The sequence below is a fragment of the Macaca thibetana genome, chromosome 6 (assembly GCF_024542745.1).
Source record: "Macaca thibetana thibetana isolate TM-01 chromosome 6, ASM2454274v1, whole genome shotgun sequence".
NCBI classification, from domain to species: domain Eukaryota; kingdom Metazoa; phylum Chordata; class Mammalia; order Primates; family Cercopithecidae; genus Macaca; species Macaca thibetana.
This window is the reverse complement of record NC_065583.1, coordinates 71,101,492-71,120,971: the sequence shown is the minus strand read 5'-3', so window position 1 is coordinate 71,120,971 and position 19,480 is coordinate 71,101,492. Positions and strand designations below refer to the sequence as shown.

Sequence of the window (19,480 nt, the reverse complement as noted above, 5' to 3'; positions counted from 1 at the left end):
CATGACATTGTTATCATGATGGAGAATGTATGCTATGGAAGAAATTCTACTGTATGCATCCTCTCGTCATCGTTTTTTTATTGGGAAGCTTTTGATTGGGAAGCCAACCAAAAAACTGGAGCTAGAGATTAACAGATTGGTTTGTTCAGATTTTCTATTTCTTCGTGTTTTGAAGCAATATTCAAAGCATTACTGGATTGCCAATAGTCTGGCTATGTATTAAAAATCTGCACTGGTGATTCTGAGATGCTTGACCTTTACCTTATTCATTAATTTATGAAAGATGATTCACCTCCTTTCCAAAATAGAGTCAGCTTGGGAAATGTTATTGGAAAGCTGGATATCACAGGGATCTTCCAACTAAAAAATGTTTGGAAAGACATTTTATTTTTGTTTATTTTGGCTTTTCAGTGAAACAGAAAAAAAATAACAAGGCACTAGGTATTATGTAAATAGGTCCCTTAGCTAAAATGATTGCAGGAAAAAGTGAGCATGAGTAACATTAAAGCCAAATTATCCTTGAAATCTATGTCACCATGAAAAATGCATGTAGCAGAAAAGTAACCAACTCATCAACAGAATTTGTAAAACTATACAAATATATAAATTTATATTATAGAAGATGATAATTTAAAATGCATTTTGCTCTAAGTTCCCAAATGCATTCTGCATGTCAAATAAAATAACTAGAATCAGTACAAGGAGCCTTACAAATACCTAGTCTCCAGTGGCCAACCTGAGGTTGAGAAGTACTGTGTGGACTGAATTTGTTACTACACATCTTTTCTACAGAGGCATTGGCACAACAGATTTTCATGACTCTACCTTCCTTTGTATTAAATATTTAGCCCACCGAGGAGGCGACGAGTGTCATCGATTAATCACAGATAAGACAATTAGGGGTGTTCTTATTCATTTTACTTCAGCAAATTGAGATGTGAAGAGGAGTGAAGAAGCTGGAGGAGACCTATGGTGATTTTAATTGAGAGTCACTGGCAGACACAAAGTGAAAACTTAGTATGTGAGCAGTTGGACAACGTTTGAAAGCAACCCCAAAGCAATTCTCAATCAGCTAACTTTGAAATTTGTAAACAAAGTTCAGTGAAACTATAGAACTACTGTTCTCAACTAGAAGCAATATGAAAAAGACACTCAGAAAGTAACTAACTAGTAGACAGTTACAGAGAAGGTTTTTACTGGTAGAAACAAAAGAATCAATTACTTAAATTATAATTGTTAAACATCATTATAGAGTTTCTAAAACTGTTGGTGTGAGTTATTTTTATCTGTTACCTGGGTGTGCTCCCTTTCTCCAAACACCCACTCATCAATGCATGAGTCAAGATATTTGCTTTAGATATTTCCTTTCTTAAATGTCTCTTTGGTATGCCCCACAAACCACTGTCAATCATTTGGTTTCCTTTTTTCAAAAAAAAAAAAAATTCTATCAGGAGAAATGCTTATGTTCATGCTTGTGTTACTCAGAATTTACTACAGTAATCTAATACTGTAGTGAAACTTAAACATTTAAAAGTTTTATGAGTATTCTCAATGAGGCAGCAGGTGAGAAAGAGAAATTGCTTTTGTGGTTACTAAGAGAAACCTTTGGAAACTTATGAAACCCATGATAAACCTATGAAACCCATAATAAAACCTGTGAAACCTATAATAAATAAATGTAGGAAGTCTTGAGTTTATTGTTTCAAAATAAACATAAGCATAGATAATAAAAAACAGCATGGAAACAAGTTTTAGGTAGAAATTTATACCTGAGATATGTTAATACTTTTTAACAGTAGAGGCATTTAAAGACGACTAAGAGCCATGCAAGGTAGACAGACATGTAGAATCTTTCTCTTTCTCTGTTTTTCTCCTATCAACTCAAAGTGGGAAGAATGGGAAACAAACTAAGGCTGAGAAATCATAAGCTGAACAAGAGAGTAGTTGAAATAATTTTTCTGGTATCCAACCCAGTCTATGACTCATAGAATCCTTTGTGAGTTTTGAAGCAAAATGAATACTAAACATAAATTAAAAAGAATTCCAATTGAATTTGTGTTAAATGAACTTTTTGGAAGAGTTAAGAATTAGTTATGAAAATAAAGTATAGTAAAGTTTATTTTTAAGCCATTTATATAAACTTAAAAGGTGATGCTTTCTTTTAAACCTTTTTTTTTCTTTTTTTTTTTTTTGTCCTGGGAAAACTTTCAGAATAAGCACAAAACAAGGCCAAAGATGCAAAAGAAAAGAAAGGAGAGTTAACTTTTATTGAATGGTCAGATAACGTTCTAAGCCATACAATGTTCATATATTTAACTAGTGTCTTTCATCTCCAAACCCACCCTTATTTTCTCTGCTTTGTGATGCTGAAGAACAGGAAGCACAGGAGAGAAAGAGTTTCAGGATGAGAGGGAAGAAAACACCTGATTCTTCCAGTTTTCTCTCTCTTCCTGACAGTGTGGTTTCAGCAAGATACAAGTTGTTTCAGTTTTCACTTTTTTCTGCACTCCCAGAACCAATTGTATTGCGCCCCCTCAGAAGTACCAGCAATAACTGAGCAATGTCTCCCCATCAGGGATCCGAGTCGGGCTGTGTGAAGTGCCTTCTACATCCCTTAGATTTTAACAATGCAAACCTCTTCTCTCTGATTCCATGGCTCCAAATGTGGTAGCAGGTTTCTGCAGCTACTATTTCTGTTATTGCTATGCTCCCTTTCCATTTATTCAGTTTCTAACACCTTTGAAAATAATTTCTTACATTAAATTCTCTCTGCTAAAATGACTGACAGGTTTGTTTTCTTTCCTAATTAGCTTCTAAATGATATCACTCTTTACATAAATTGTGTCAATTTTATAAATGAGTAAATGAAAATGAAAATGGGTTCAGTAACTTGCCTAATGTTCCGTGACTGGCAGAAAGCGTAACTAGAGTGTGATTCCAGATCTACACCCCACAGTCTTTGCTAATATTGCAGAAAGAATCAGCGAAATAGGAGAAATGTGAGAAATGTGAGAAACACTGTGAGAAATGCCTGTTGCCAAATATTAAGAATTTTAAAAATAATTTAAGAATAAAGGTGTCAGTATTCTGATTAATCATCTCTCTCTCTCCTTTTCTTTCTTTCTCCATATATCTAAAGATTTGTTCAGCTCCCTTCCAAATCACCACTATGACATAAAAAAGGTTACTTTAAAAAAGGTATGAATCTACAAGAAGAAAAGATAATAGCAAGTTGGAAGTATTAAGATAATTGTGGAAGTAAGAAAGAAGGCGAACAGGTAGAAATACGCTAAGCAGAGCAGAGAAAACATAAACCTAAGTCTGCAGTGAGGAGGCCTTAAGGACCATGACTCAGAAATTGGAGATATCAGGTTTCTTTTACAAAGATGGTGCTGAAAGAGCAGGATTTGTTGAAATTCTTGTAAGTAACAGTTAGATCTTCAGAGTCCCCTTACTAAAACTTACAGCTTAATTGTTTTATCTTGCTACAAACCAATAAAATGATTACAAATTAGAAGGACGTTCAGAGTTTGGTAAGGCTTATGTCACTGATGGCTTTGATGAGAGAGAAGTTTGGACGGAAGGATGAGAGAAAATTGAAACCTCGATGGGTGTAGGAGTGAGTGATGAAGAGGGACTTAAGAGGAGATAGTGAATAGTTGATGGAACAAGATTTTGGAAGGGATAAGATTTGGAGAAAAGGGACTGGCTGGTCTTCTATAGATTTTTTTTTTTTTCACAAGTGAAGAAATCAAAGATGGAGGAAGGTATTTGGAAAGGCATATTGGGAGATATTTCTAGGAATTTTCATAGTCTCCATTTGAGACCACAAGGGTAAGATAAAAGGTTTAGAAAGAGAAATCTAAGTTTGAATTAGCTATACAGGAAATCAAAACAGCAGCCTACACGCAACATTTTTCTGCCATCTGTTATTGTTATTTTAAACAAAGAATGATACCTGAATTCATATAATATAGGTCACAAACTTTGGTCCATGGATCAAACTTAACTTGAAAATATGCTATTAAAAATTATTGTCAACATTTGGTTACTTAGCTACTTTTATTTTGAAAAATAATCCCATTTAAAAGCTTCTTGAAAGACTGGAGGATTTTACAATACTGACATACATTTTAGAATGCAACCAAGTGGTGGGAAATTTCTCTAGACAGGATAGGTATTCCTTAGCCGGCTTCACTAATTTATGTTTCCTTTCTGACCTGGTAGTCATTTGAGTTTGACACCCCTGCTAAAGTCCCTGTCTCTTGAGTTTCACCAAGTCACCTGTGTGAAACTGAGGTATGATTATTATCTATATTTTTCAGTTTTCAGGAAAGGAATATAAGACATCATAAAAACTCCACCCTGTTACTCTTACTCTTAGGTTCCGAACTTCTGGTGAAGTGAAGTTCCATTTCTAAAATAACTCCTATCTGTACGAATGTTTTCAACAGTTACTCCTGCACCTTCCAGGATCATGCAAATTCATTCTCATAAACTCACAGAACAGAGTAAAACCAGCATCTCTCAGGAGTCCCCTCTGGCATCTGTTAAAGATCAAGCCAATCAGTCTAAGATGACCAGCCCTTCCGTATTCAAATCTCTGAAATAGGGTTTGTTTGGTTTGGTATAAATTGATTATAAAATGCCAATCAGGTAAGATGCCATAATGTTTTTACTTGAATAATAGTAATTACAGGACTGTTAGCTTATGCTCATTCTGTTTTCAAGAAATAATTCTTGTATGGTGACTCATTAATTAATCTGTAATAAATTTCCATCAAACTGTTTGATGAACATCAATGTTCTGCGAATCAGTTATCAAGTATGCTGTACAATCATGAGATAAATGTCAATTGAGAAAAATACTATATGTAGTCTTGGAAATTTTTGACTAGTGAAATCACTTCATTCAAGTGTGATTAAAAGTTGGTCATTAATTTAGAACTAAGAAATAACTATTAAACAGCTTGTATCAGGATAACAAGTTCTTTCTAAACAATACCTCAATTTAATGACAAGAAGTTCTCTTACTATGTAGCTATCTTGGTATTTTTCATGCTATGTATTTCTGCCATGTAGACCTCAGTTTTGGGAGGTGGCATTTTCTTTTCTAATTAAATTACTTCCTTCCTATATGGAAGCTCATAGGGCTTAGTTTGCTTATGTAGTTTCTCTTCTCTTTTCTTCATAACTTCTTCAAAGTGTTTTTTCTCTGCTAACATTTTATCTTTAAGTTCTTGGGCCTTGCATATTGCATCTTCTTTTTCTCGGATCTTTAGCTCTTCCTGCCACTGTTACAGAGAGAAAATGTCATTCACATATGATTTTCCATGAAAAAAATGCATATCAATTAAGCTGCTCAAAATGCAGATTCTTATATCCAATTATACTTTTAGTTTTTTCCATGACATTCCTCAAAAATTTTGTATCTACCACACTGGCAAAACATATGTGCCACCTATTAGAATGCATGTAAATCCCACAAAACAGAATTTCCTCAATATATTTAAAGATAAAAAAATCATTAAAAAGAAGACATTATAGGTTTTATATTTCTGTATTCCAAACGGTTTTACTTTCTTCATCAATATTGGTATTTATATGACAGCATGGGTTATAAAATGAAGAACCAGGTGAAAACAAAAGAGAAAGAAAAAAATACAGAAAATACAAATTAAACAGAAAGACAAAAACTCTAATACTACTCTCTATGAAGTTAAAAATGAAATTAATGGTCAGGTAAATGCGTACTATGCAGAAGACCAGTAAAAAATTTCTAAAGAATTTATGTTAATTGGCCATGATAATATTTTCTTTTTCTTTTGCTTTCACTTAGTTTTTCACTTTATAACCCACGATGTCATGTAAATAGTAGTATATCTGAAGGCATGAGCCCTAAGAATGAGTGACAAGTATTGTAAGTAATGATAATCAAACATCATCATGAAATATATATACATATATATATATATAAAATTAGGAGGAACTTTTTTTCTCTTCTAATACATTTGATGAAGGAAATGATGAAAACAGATGGTAAACACTTTATGCTGGGTAAAACATTCGGGGCAGAATGACTCCTAGTATGAAATATTGGCAATTCCTAAGGATACTGCCAATGCTGCCTTTTTGTCACCCTCAGCTCGTGCATATACACAAATGATCAGTCTGAGATTAGCAACCTATTAATTCATTTATAGATTACTATATATACCAGTACTGTGAATCACAAATAACGTTTGTCATCTGGGATATTCAGATAATAAAAAGCAGAGCTAAATATCAGAGTCCATAACATGTCACTCAGCTTTGACGAATGCAGTAAAATTTTGTAAAATGTTAATATACTCATATTAAACATTAAAAATAAAAGCATAATAATATCAAATCCGTTATTTATTCCCAGTTGAGTTTTAATTACATAAGAAATATAAAAGTTAACTGCACTTATCTTAAGACTGTATTTATAAACAGTTATTACTCATACGTTTGGTTTCTCAGGAACCAGTTTTGCATAAAATATATGGGAAATTAAGGCAAAACCTCCAGAACAGTCAGGCACAGGCTAAAATTCATGCTATGGTTTAGTCTACAAGTTCTATGATACTCAACTATGATGTATTATTTTTCTCATATAATAAACTAATAATCTAGTTGTTTAAGGAAATTACCAATTTATGAGCATAGAAGTTATAGTTGGTATAATAATGACAGTATCCATAAACAAAGAGCACTAATCTATCCTATATGAAAGATTTCAATAGATCTCATTATTTGTTTTTTAAATTGTGAAAAATCAAAAAGAGTTAATTCTTAAGAACTGCCAGTAAGTTAAAATTCTTGGTTTCCCAAACAGCATGTATAAAAGCATCAATACATATAAAAGCAGCCAAGAAGGGGTATCATATCATCACTATCCAGAAGACAGCTCTTCCCTCTTTCTCCCTTCTTAGAATTTGGAATGGCTGAAATTCACCATAACCTCAAAATCCTTCTTTTCATTAGGCTTAGGAAAAAGCATACTTTCTTTTTGTCTCTGGTCACCATGACAACAGTTCGACTTGGGTAAATAATTATATTTTTTGACTTTATATGCCATTATTATTGTCTGTTGTGGTAGCTAGGAGGATGCCAAAAAAAATAGATATGTTTGAAATCTATGGGAAGTGGAAGCACCATTTACTGCTTTATTCAACTTATTCACTCAGTGATTCAATGATCATGCTATGGAATACTAGCAATGTATAAGGTACCTTAATATCTCCCGAGCAATGAGGTATATTTTCTATTCCCTGCATACGATAACCCCTCAACAAAAGTCTGTTGGCTTAGAAGGATAATTATATCTATAGCTGAGGGGATGTGTTTTTGTTCTTTGTCGATATTGCAGATCCCACCCTCCCACTTCTAATTCTGGTTAGGAATCAGAAGCCAAGAACTTGAGCAGCTATGAAAAAGTGGAAGGGAAAGTAGATTTGGAGTAGAGAAATCTGTTTTTGTGCATAGACTCATTTACTTAAAACATTGAGCAAGTAACTGAATTGTAAGTAAGTTTGTTCTTCTTATTGGTAAATGTTTTACAGGGTTGTAAGGATTAAATTAACTACTGTAAGAGCATTTTGTAAAGCATAAAGTATAAGTACAAAGCACTATTGCTACACCCATCTGAAAAGAAGTGGTATATACATGAATACTGAAAAAAATATAATATTCAGAGACAATTCAATAAACCTTCCAAAATCAGTACTATGAATTACTAGTTTATTAGGCTATCCACACATTAAACAATTTGGATCTGTAAGTTTTCAAGCATATTTTTGAAAAAGATTTATTTATCCTTCTTTAGCTACAATATAAGCAGGCTCATGGCAGTGATTACTTGGATAATGCTTACACCTTGGAAAAAGGAAAAGATAATGCACGGTTGTTAGGAGCTATCTCTGTATCTCTGTCATTCATAATACTGTCTTCTCTTTCTTTAGCCCTAGACAGACCAAAGTAGTTATTTATACATGTGTGTGTGTGTGTATGTGATGTTGGCAAATTGCTATCTCTTATAATTTCTTCTAGACAATTTAGTTGAAGTAATGAGTAGGAAAATATAGATGTTGAAATTTATAAGCCATTTGAAATTTTTGAAGATGACCTGTACATATATTGGTTTAACAAAAACTTTATTAGTGAATAACAGAATATTGCAGCTCTCATTTTGTCATTTCAAGGTATCAGTCTCCAAAGCCCAGTATTTATAGCTGTTGCTAGAGTCGCTTAATTACTAGTGATGTGGTAAAAACTATTTAATGTGATCAGTAAATAAAATAATCTCTTCACAAGATTACTACTTAAAAGTAGTGTGAAAAACTTAACTGTTAATATAATTGCAATCTGGGAGATAATATTGAACTACTGTTGATAAAATTAAGTGCATTATGTATGCTATATATTTTATTCAAAGAAAAAAAAACAGAAAATAAGTATTTTCTCTCATACTTTAATTCTGCTCCTGAAAAGAACTAGGCATAAAATGATGTGTATTTGGTAAGAAATTATCAACTAAATATAGCACAATGAATTGAAGTGTCTTCTGTGAATAGTCTTATATTGCCACTGCTTTTTTAACTCACACTAAGAACAAAGTGATTAACAGTCTTTCTGATCTGTCAAGGGTAAAGAACGGTCACTGAAAATTGAGCCAAAAGATTTTTCTTCCGTTATTAGAACTACACTGTAGAAGAAACCAGTGTTCAGTGTTCAATATAAGATTCTTGTCACAAGAAATCGGTACTAATTCAGAAAACAGGATTAGGCTAGTATTTTACAAATGACAGAAGGTCAAATTTTCTGTGACCCAATGAAGACACTAAGGTGTACAGATAACATAGTGAGATATAATTCAGTTTGGCAAACCAATCATGGCTCTACTTTTAAATTTCACATATTAAGGTTTCAGTTTCAGAACTACATTTTATAATTTAAAGTGCTTTTAAAGAAGAAGGCTTTTGCTGCTAGTTAAAAAAAAATCAATCTTACGTGATGGTCAATGATTTTTGCCAACTCTTTATCTCCCCTGGTGAAGAAATCTGGATATGGAAACATGGGAATTTCTGATACAGAAGGATGTTCCCTTCAAAAGAGCACAAGAACAAATCCAACATTAGGTATAGGTACTCCTATTCCCCAGAAATAGAATTGTAAGTCATCATTTATTATTAAGATTTTGATTCTTCATTGTTAACATAAAGTATTTACTTTGTGTAGACTGTGGTATGTTAGCTTTTAGGTTTTGTAAGCCATCTTGGGTCACTAAAACTGATAATTTTGAGGGTCGGACATGACATATAGGATGATTAAAGTGTCCGTCCCTATATGCAGTTCTACAACCATGGAAGTTCTGGTGGAAGCCTAAGCCTAAGAATTTGTTCTAAGATATGCTGAAAAAATGATGTGACTTCAATGCATTTCCACAGTCTTTGTATTATTAAGGGTGGAATTTTGGTAGACAGATTAGCATAGTTCAATGAAATTGTTGGTAGTACAAAGCTGGGCCTCAAACTAAGGGAGACTTAGTGTTAAATTATCCACATAATTATTGCATTATTAAAGTCATTATGAAGAAATTGTGTGAATCCAGGAACACTTAAAGTAATAAGATGGTGATAGAAGGTGGTTTTGAGAGTGGGAATGTGGGAGTAAAAGAGAAAGTCTTAGGGAAGAGCCTAAAAAGAGGCAGCCAGTGAGAAATTTCCATATTCAAAAAAATCTAGTCAATTTTTAAGACTAGAACTAATTTATTTCTGGTTTCTGCCTTTCCCAATCCAGTGTACTCTACATTCTTGACACACCACAGTCCCCTCATTTCATCAGGTTCTGTTGGTCTATAGTGCACTAAAGGCTTCTCAAATCCCCACCATCACTTCCCTAGACCAAGCCATCATAATCTCTCACCTGGATGAAGCCTTCATGTTCAGAATTCCCACATCCACCATTCCTTACCCACTTTACTCTTGTCTCTATACAGTAGGCAGAATTGTTTTCAAAACACAAAGTGGATCATGTCAGTCTCCTACATCAAACTGTTCATTATTTCTCCATTCGCTTTAAGATTAAGATTACATTTATTAAGGAAACCTGAAGTAAACTGTGCATTTGTTAAAGTGGTTTTGCCTGGTTTCTCCAGACTTATTTATTTCCTTTACTTGCTTGGGTCTATGTATCCCTAATGCACAGGCTTTCTTGCAGTTGCTGGAATGTATGTTGTTCCATCCCACTGTTGCTTGTTTTCACATGCTGTCATTTCTTTCTCTAATGCCTTTCTCTTTCTCCTTCTTCTACCCCTGCTGCAGGGCTGGTTAATGCCTACTCACCTTTCAGCTCTCAGTTCAAGCTCATTACCATAGCTCTCAATCTACCATGGCTGTTTCCTTCCTTATACTTACTTCAAGTTGTAATTTTACATTTATCATCTCCCTGTGTGAGTTTTATGTTTTCCTGACTAGAGTATGAGCTACATGATCATGGAGACTTTTGCCTGTTTGCTTACCATTGTTTCCTCAGTGCCCAACACAGTGCCACTAGATATTCAATGAATGTTTGTATGTTTGCTGAATGATTAAATGAATAAATGAAAACTATGATATGCTTTAATACTTTTTATTTTCCAAGCCATCAATAAGAGTCTACCACACAACACTCTTATGTTAGTGGAGTAGTATCCAGTATTGCAAATGGAGGGCAATCTCAGGAGACACGCTGAGAGTAGAGTTGACAGTAGCAGTTCAAAAGGAAACAATGGAAGTTACAGGCAACCAGGAAAAATGGAGCCCTTTCCCAACTTAATAATATTCAGAAACTTTGTGTGGCAGAAAAGCACTGAGCTTCTTAATGCATGCAGAATAGGGCCTTTAGCCATTCTATTAAAGTACTGTATTACAGAAAAATATGCTCCTAGAAAGCTGGAAAATTAGGGGACATGTAGGGGGTGATAACTGGTTTAACTAAATTCATTCCATGAAATTTGGGCAGTTTTGATATTCAAAGAATTGTGCCAAATGCTAAAAAAAAGATAAATAAAACAGAATCTTAAAATCATTTTAAGGTTAAAAGTGTTCAAGGAAATTGCCTAAAATTTTTTCTTGAACAAGAACTGTTTAAATTTTTAAAAATGTAGGCAACATAATATCAAAAGACCTTTAACACAGGAAAAATAAATGAATATGCTTATACATCTGTGATTTCTTAGTTACCTCAGTTGAATTTTGTGGTAGAAAATAAAAATTTATAGAGAACATAATGAAAGATAACATGAGACATGAGAGAAGTAAACATTCAGGGATAGAAACAGAAAAAAATATAGCAAAATGTCTAAGCATATGGGCTCTGTACTTAGGCAAATCTCAAAGCAAAGTTTGGTTCTACCACTTAGTGTTATTTAATCCCTCTGTTCTTCAGTTTCTTCATCCTTAATATTGAAAAATAATAGCACCTGCCTTGTTATGTTTTCACAAGGAATAAGAAGGAATTAGATATAAATCGAACACTAAAGAAGTTGCAGCTGCAATATCTTTATCATCTTCATTGTCAAAAGAATTCAGAGGAAAAAGCCATGGTGTTTAGCTGGTATTATCGATTATAAGAAAAAGGAATGGAGGACTAAACAATTTTGTCAGCATTAAATGAGATGTAGAATTTTGACATTTGAAGTTAAATGAACAGTAGAGAGAAACTTTTAAAGAAAGATGGTATACTAGTTTCCTAGGGCTACTTTAACTAATTACCGCAAACTAGGAGGCTTAGATAAACAGAAATTCATTCTCTCATAGTTCTGGAGGAAAAAAAAATTCTAAATCAAAGTGTTAGCAGCCTTGGATACTCCAGAAGCTTTGGGGAAAAATTTATTCCTTGCCACTCTTAGCTTCTAGTGACTGTTGGTTCTTTGGTATTCCTGGGCTTGTAGACACTTCACTTCTGTCTCTGTCTCTATCTCCACATGGCTTTTTCCTTCTGTGACTCTGGGTGTCTTCTACTGTCCTATTTCTTACAATGACATTTAATTTTTTATTTTTAATGTTTTGAGGTACACAGTAGGTGTACGTATTTATGGGGTACATGAGATGTTTTGATACAGGCATGCAGTGCATAATCATCATATCATAGAGAATGGGTTATACATACCCTGAAGCATTTATCCCTTGTGTTATAAACAATCCAATTACACTTTCTTAGTTATTTTAAAATGTACAATTAAGTTATCCTTAACTATAGTCACTCCATTGTGCTGTCAAATAGTAGGTCATATTCATTCTTTCGATTTTTTTGTACGCATTAACCATTCCTACCTTTTCCCCGTCCACCTACTTTCCTTCCCAGCCCTGGTAACAATCCTACCCTCTATGTCCATAAGTTCAATTGTTTTGATAGTATAAGGACATGTTTTATAAGAATACTGTCATTGAATTTAAGGTCCACAAGAGCAAGGTAGCCTTAAGATTCCCCTCAGTTTCCCTAAACTTTAGACAGGCCTCTGACCTCCCCTTTCTTAGCACAATATTCACTTTAGAAAACTTTCAATTGTAAATTTTCTGTCTGCCCTTTTGAGATATAAATATTCTCCCATCCTCTTGGTAGTTTTATAACACAGGAATTTCTTTCTCAATGACCTGGAGCTATCTCTTTGAAAGGTATCCTCAAGGAAGATAGCCACCATCTGCCCAGTCTCTGTGGGAGGTCTAGGAGCCTAACTTAGGTAAGCGACAAACAGGGAGGTCTAGGAGCCTAACTTAGGTAAGCGACAAACAGGGAGGTCTAGGAGCCTAACTTAGGTAAGCAACAAACAGGGAGGTCTAGGAGCCTAACTTAGGTAAGTGACAAACAGCAAAAGCATCACATTGACCTAATCACATGAATCAACATACTTTCAAATGTGCTCCAGTATGTTTCCACTAGCTAACCCCAGCACTTACACATCCTCCTCAATTGCAATAGTCTTGGACAAACTCCTCTTTGGCTGTTTAATTTGTCCATTACAACTTTTCTTTGACACACTATAATTCAGGATAATCTCATCTCGAGACCCTTAATTACATCTACAAAAACTGTCTCTCCAAGGAAGGTCACATTTATAGGTACAAGGGGTTAAAACTTAGTCATATCTTTTGGGAAAAACAATTAAACCTGCTACAGATGACAAAACAGGAACAAAGACTCAGGAAAATAAAATAAATAACTCATTTCAGAAAACATATGTAGACTGAGATGGCTGGGACTGAGACTACACTGAAGTGAAGAGGAGGTGACTAATTTATTCATTTGTTCAAACATTTATTTGCAAGAGGATGTTGTTATTAGGAGTGGGAAGAAATAATAAGAAGAAAAATCTTAGATTCTTCTCTCCAGAAACTTGAAGTTCACATGGGGGAAGATATATAAACAGACATTCATGGTACACTGGGAAAATGGCTGCAAAATATGTTTCTTTGGAGTAGAAAGGTGGGGAGCTGGCATCATTTAACTTAGTCTGAGAGTAGGTAAGAGAGATCTACCTGGATGGATTATGCATGATTGTCCCAATAGGATGATTATTAGAGTCATGAAAAGATACCTATAGGACATGTTCAGTTTCTTTAACAGTTCAAGGATGAGAAATGTGCAAAGATATTTACAAGAAAAGGGGGGATAACATATTTCTTTATGCAGAATTACGGTTTTTCAAGTCTCCAAAGCTCTCCTGAAGACATACTGGTAAAAAGTGAGCGTCCCGTTAGGCAGGAGATATTCCCCAGGAGCAGGAGACATGCATAGGTTTCAGGCCTCTCTATTCCTACATCTCACACTCTGACCTCAGATCTGGCATGGAAGCATCAATTGAGCAGATAAAATATTGTTTTTATCTCAGGAAAACTACATTAACCATTGGAATTATCCAATGAGGAGAAGATATTTTATCAATTAAACAAACCCTAGAATTCTGTTATTACTTAACAATTGAATGACTTCCCCACTTATCCCACTTTCTGAGGAAAATTGGGTACCATAGACTCATTGGTTGGTATGGTTTTTCTCAGTATATTTATTCTCCTCTTTGAGATTCATCATAGATTAATGACCTTTCACTGATTTCAAACACAACTTGCTCCAATTAATTGTATACATTGTTTGGAAGCTTATCTTATTATTTGGCTTCCAAAACCTTTTCTTTAGCTAACTTTGTCTTAGTTCTAATTGCAATTTCTTCCGATGAAGGCCTTTCTGAAGGCAACAAGAAGTCCATGACATAGACACTGTCCATGGAGCCTTGATTTCTTTTAGAAGAGAATGATAGTAGAAACCTGAATCTGGAATATATGGGGGTATATTGGATGATTCCTCAAAACTTTTGGAGTTAAGAGGAGTGATATCAGAAAAAAAAAAAAACAAACCTACTTAAATCATTCTAATAGCATAAGAAAAATCATCTTATATCAAAATATCATGAGTTCATGTTATTTTTGATTAAATTAACTTCCTTTTTAACTTTCTCTAAGAACTTATTGCTCAAAGTTTCCTCTCGTTTAATTAGCTTTGTGGTATTATACTAAAGAGGGTCAATTATATTATGTATTGAAGTTGCCCAAACCATCTCCAATACTTAGAGGTTTCCTTTTTTTGTTGTTCTCAGAGCCCAAATAGGTTAATATTCAGATTGTTACCTTACTACTCTTACTGAAGCAATAATTACTTGAAAGGAAAATAAATTCCTTCCTCTCTTTAAGGTAAATTTAAAATATATGCAGTTTCAAAAGAGCTACTATTTCAGATAGAATAACATAAAATCACCAAACAATAGCAATAGAAGTTACAATACATACAAATAAATGCCTTTGAGGGTTTCTAAAAACATGTTTTTGTTTTCCTCTAAAATTTAACTTAGTTCTTTTTCCATGGTCACTAGTGTCATAATCATTGATCATGGGAATTTTTATGTTAAATTCTAATTTATTATAAACATTTGATACTAATTTTCAATAACCTTTAGGATTTCTGTTTGTCACTAAAGTGAGTAGCTTGCAGCAGATCAACGACCTGACAAATAACAATTGCTATGAGAGCCAAAAATTATTTTTAAAAATCTGTGTAAAAGCATTCACGATACATTAAGCAACAGGATTTGAAAGGCCAAAATATCAGAGAAGAGAGACCTGGAGAAGTAAGTAAGGAGCTGCAAAATATACTTCTCCTTAGAGCATTTCTCCTTTTATTTTATGGAGTGAAAAGTGAAAAATCCAGGCAGAGAAATTTTGATCAGAACTTGAGAAGCCAGCAGAGTACTTGGCAATCTTACAGGGTTGAAAAAGCAAAAAAGAATTTAGAGCTGCCAAGGTAGCCAGGACTTGAAGGATCAAGCTCAAGAGAAGTGAGCACCACACACACCACTAAGTTTCCCCCAGGAATTTTCTAAATTATTAAACTGAGAAGGCTAAGAAGCCAAGCAAAGAAGTCACCAACAAGCAGAGTGGAATTTTTCAGAAACTACAGTTTCTGAAAATTTGGGGCTCAAATCTACAAAACTAGAAAGGCCTTGATGAACACCTCAGGCTCTCCTTTGGGACTCCTGAAAATTTACACTCTGGGGTTATGTTTGAATCACATGTAGATTTAACTTAAAAGTTAGATAATCCTGGAGTCAGTTCAGCTCCTGGTTAGATGAAAATGCTCTGCCATCAATCAAGATGCATAGCAGAAGAAGGTGAACTCTCTCTCTCTGCTGTGCATAGTATGAACCAGGAGTTTTTGTCATTTTTAATATAAAAGATCCAGAATTCAATAAAAAATGATAAGGCATACTGGGCAAATCTCATACACAGAAGGTTTATATTGGAGTTATAAATATGGATTTAAAATAACTATGATAAATATATTTAAATAAATAAATAGCCAGGTGAAGAATTTTGCCAGAAAACTGGACTCTATCTTAAAATTCACATATTACTTATAGAATTGACAAAAAAAACAGTAAGTGAAATTAAGAAGTTCATAGGTGTATAGAACAGCAGATTAGACATAGCAGAAAAGAAGATTGGTGAAATGGAAGATAGGGAAACAGAAATATCTAGGCTGAAGCAAGGGAAAAACATGCAGAATATATAGAAAATAACAGAAGAGACATATGTAAGAATGTTCCTAGCAGCATCGTTTGTATACTATAAAATGAGAAATAAATCAAATATTTACCAATAGTTCAAGAGATGAATTTTGGTAGCTTTATAAAATGGAAATACTTTAAGTATCTAAAAACTTTAAATACTTTAGCTACAATAAGTGAAGTCTAGATGCAACCACATAGAATAGTTTGAGCACAAATTTTTATTTTTATTTTTTGAGAAGGAGTCTTGCTCTGTCACCTAGGTTGGAGTGCAGTGGCACGATCTCAGCTCACTGCAAGCTCCACCTACCAGGTTCACACCCTTCTCCTGCCTCAGCCTCCCAAGTAGCTGGTACTACAGGCACCTGCCACTGCACCTGGCTAATTTTTGTATTTTTAGTAGAGACAGGGTTTCACCGTGGTCTCGATCTCCTGACCTCGTGATCCACCCGCCTCGGCCTCCCAAAGTGCTGGGATTACAGGGGTGAGCCACTGTGCTCGTCCAAATTTTTTTTTTTTACAGAAGTAGAGAGGTTGATGTGCAGATACAAGCAATCCATCCAGAGAACTCCTGTGAGATACTATATAAGGTCACCATTCCCATGGCAAATAGTCATCAGATTATCCAAGGTCAATAAGAAAGAATAATTTTTAAAGGTAGATAGCAAAAAGGGTCATATTGCCTGTAAAGAGAAACCCATCAGACTAACAGAGCACTTATTAGCAGAAGCCTTACAAACCAGAAGATACTTTTAGCATTCTGAAAGAAAATAAATGCCAGCGAAGAATTTTAAATCCTGCCAAACTGAGCTTTATAAACGAAGGAGAATGAAGTTTTTCCCAAACATGCAGTTTCTAAGGAAATTCATCACATCCTAACCGGCCCTCCAAAAAGTGCTTAAGAGAGCTCTAAACATGGGAATGAAAGAATAATAATTGCCCCCACAAAAGCATATGCAAACACATAGCCCATGGTCCCTACAAAGCTAGTACACAATCAAGACTACCACACAACAAGCTAACAACACTATGAAAGGAACAAAACCTAACATTTCAATATAAATTTTGAAGACAAATAGCCTAAATGCTCCACTTAAAAGACAAAGTTGCAAATTGGATTAAAAACAGAACAGATACATTCTTCTGCTGTCTTTAAGAGACAGACCCATCTCACATACAATGATACGCATGGGTTCAAAGTAAAGGGATGAATAAAGATCCACCACACTACTGGAAAATAAAAAGGAGAAAGAGCTACTATTTTTAAATCAGATCAAATTAACTTTAAATCAACAACAGTCAAAAATGACAAAAAAGCATGACATAATGATAAAGGGTTCAATTCAACAAGAAGACTTAACTATCCTAAACATATATGCACCCAATATTGGAGCACCCAGCTTTATAAAACACTTACTTCCAGCCCTAAGAAAATACTTTGATAGCCACAAAATAATAGTGGGATACTTAAACACCTCACTGATAGAATTACATAGTTCATCAAGGCAGAAAACTAAGAAATTATAAATTTAAATTTGACACTTGACCAATTGGACCTAATAGACAACTACAGATTACTCCACCCAACAACCACAGAATATACATGCTTCTCATCTGCATATGGAACATACTCTAAGATTGACCACATGCTCAATCATAAAGCAAGTCTCAATAGATTTTAATCAAAATTATATCAAGCATCCTTCTTGGACCACAGTGGAATAAAAAGTCAATACCAAGAAGAACTCTCAAAGCCATAGAAATACATTGAAACTAAACAACTTGCTCCTGAAGAACATCTGGGTAAACAACAAAATCAAAGTAGAAATAAAAAGTTCTTTGAATCAAATGAGAATAGAGACACAACATACTAAAACCTCAGGGATGCATCAAAAGCAGGAAAGTTTATATTGCTAAATGCCTACATCAAGAAGATAGAAAAATCTCTAACTACCTAACCTCATACCTATAAGAACTAGAAACATAGGAACAAACTAAACCCAATTCTGTTTAGGATTTATGTTTTTCTGTTTAGGATTTATATTTTTCTGTTTAGGGTTTATGTTTTAAGTCTTGAAGGATGTTCCTTTGATGCCTACTTTATTGAGAGATTTTTTCATGAAGATATGTTGGATTTTATCAAATGCATTTACTGAATTTATTGTTCAATGGTTATAATCAAATCATTTTTAAATTTAATTCTCTTTATGTGATGAATCATATTTATTGACTTGCATATGTTGAACCATCTTGAATCCCAGGAATAAAGCCCACTTGATCATGGCGAATTAACATTTTGATGTGCTGCTAGATTCAGTTTGCTAGTATTTTGCTGAGGATTTTTCTATCTGTGTTCATCAGGATATTAGCCTGTAGTTTACATTTTCTGTGATGTCTTTGCCAGATTTTGGTATCAGGGTTATACTCGTATTGTAGAATTAGTTACGGAGGTGTCCTTCCTCCTTGATATTTTGGAATAGTTTAAAAGAAACTAAAGTCAGGGCAGAAGAAAAGAAAATACAAGAAAGCACAATAAAAGAAATAACTAAAATCAGAGCAGAACTAAATGAGATTGAGACCCCTCCCCCAAACATGCAAATAATAAATGAAACAAAAACTTGGTTCTTTGAAAGGATAAACAAGATTGATAGACCGCTAACTAGATTACAAAAGAAAAGAGAGAAGATCCAAATAAGCAAAATCAGAAATGACAAAAGATAACTTTGCAACTGATCCCACAGAAACAGAAAAATGCTTAGAAACTACTATGAACATCTTTATGCACACAAACTAGATCTAGAGGAAATGAATAAATTCCTAGAAAAACACAATCTCTCAAGATTGAACCAGGAAGAAACACAAATCCTAAACAGACCATTAAAAAGTTGAATCAGTAATAATAATAAACCTACCAACCAAATAGCCCTGGACCAGATGGATTTACAGCCAAATTCTACCAGACATACAAAGAAACTGGTACAAGTGCCACTGAAACCATTCCCAAAAATCAAGGAGGAAGGACACCTCCCTAACTCATTCTACAATACTACTATCATCCTGATACCAAAATCTGGCAAAGAGAAAAAGAAAACTACAGACTAATATCTCTGATGAACATAGATACAAAAATCCTCAGCAAAATACTAGCAAACCAAATGCAGCAGCACATCAAAATATTAATTCACCATGATCAAGTGGGCTTTATTCCTGGGATTCAAGATGGTTCAACATATGCAAGTCAATAAATGATTCATCATATAAAGAGAATTAAATTTAAAATCGATTTGATCATAACCATTGATCAATAAATTCAGCAAATGCATTTGATAAAATCCAACATCTTTTCATGAAAAATCTCTC

At 34.1% G+C, this 19,480-nt stretch overlaps 1 protein-coding gene across 7 annotated transcripts in view; it reads right to left on the bottom strand.

Annotated features, from left to right (window-relative positions):
• Window positions 1-2,243: 2,243 nt before the first annotated feature.
• The window catches only part of TMEM232 (transmembrane protein 232), a 318,910-nt gene continuing 301,673 nt past the window's right edge, over window positions 2,244-19,480 (bottom strand). For all 7 annotated transcript variants that reach the window (XM_050793059.1, XM_050793058.1, XM_050793063.1 and 4 more), the window contains 2 exons: window positions 9,034-9,127; window positions 2,244-5,294 (listed from right to left, as the gene is read on the bottom strand). In XM_050793059.1, the coding sequence (XP_050649016.1) occupies window positions 5,118-5,294; window positions 9,034-9,127 (271 nt within the window). In that variant the 3' untranslated portion in view covers window positions 2,244-5,117. The remainder of the gene's footprint in view (window positions 5,295-9,033; window positions 9,128-19,480) is intronic.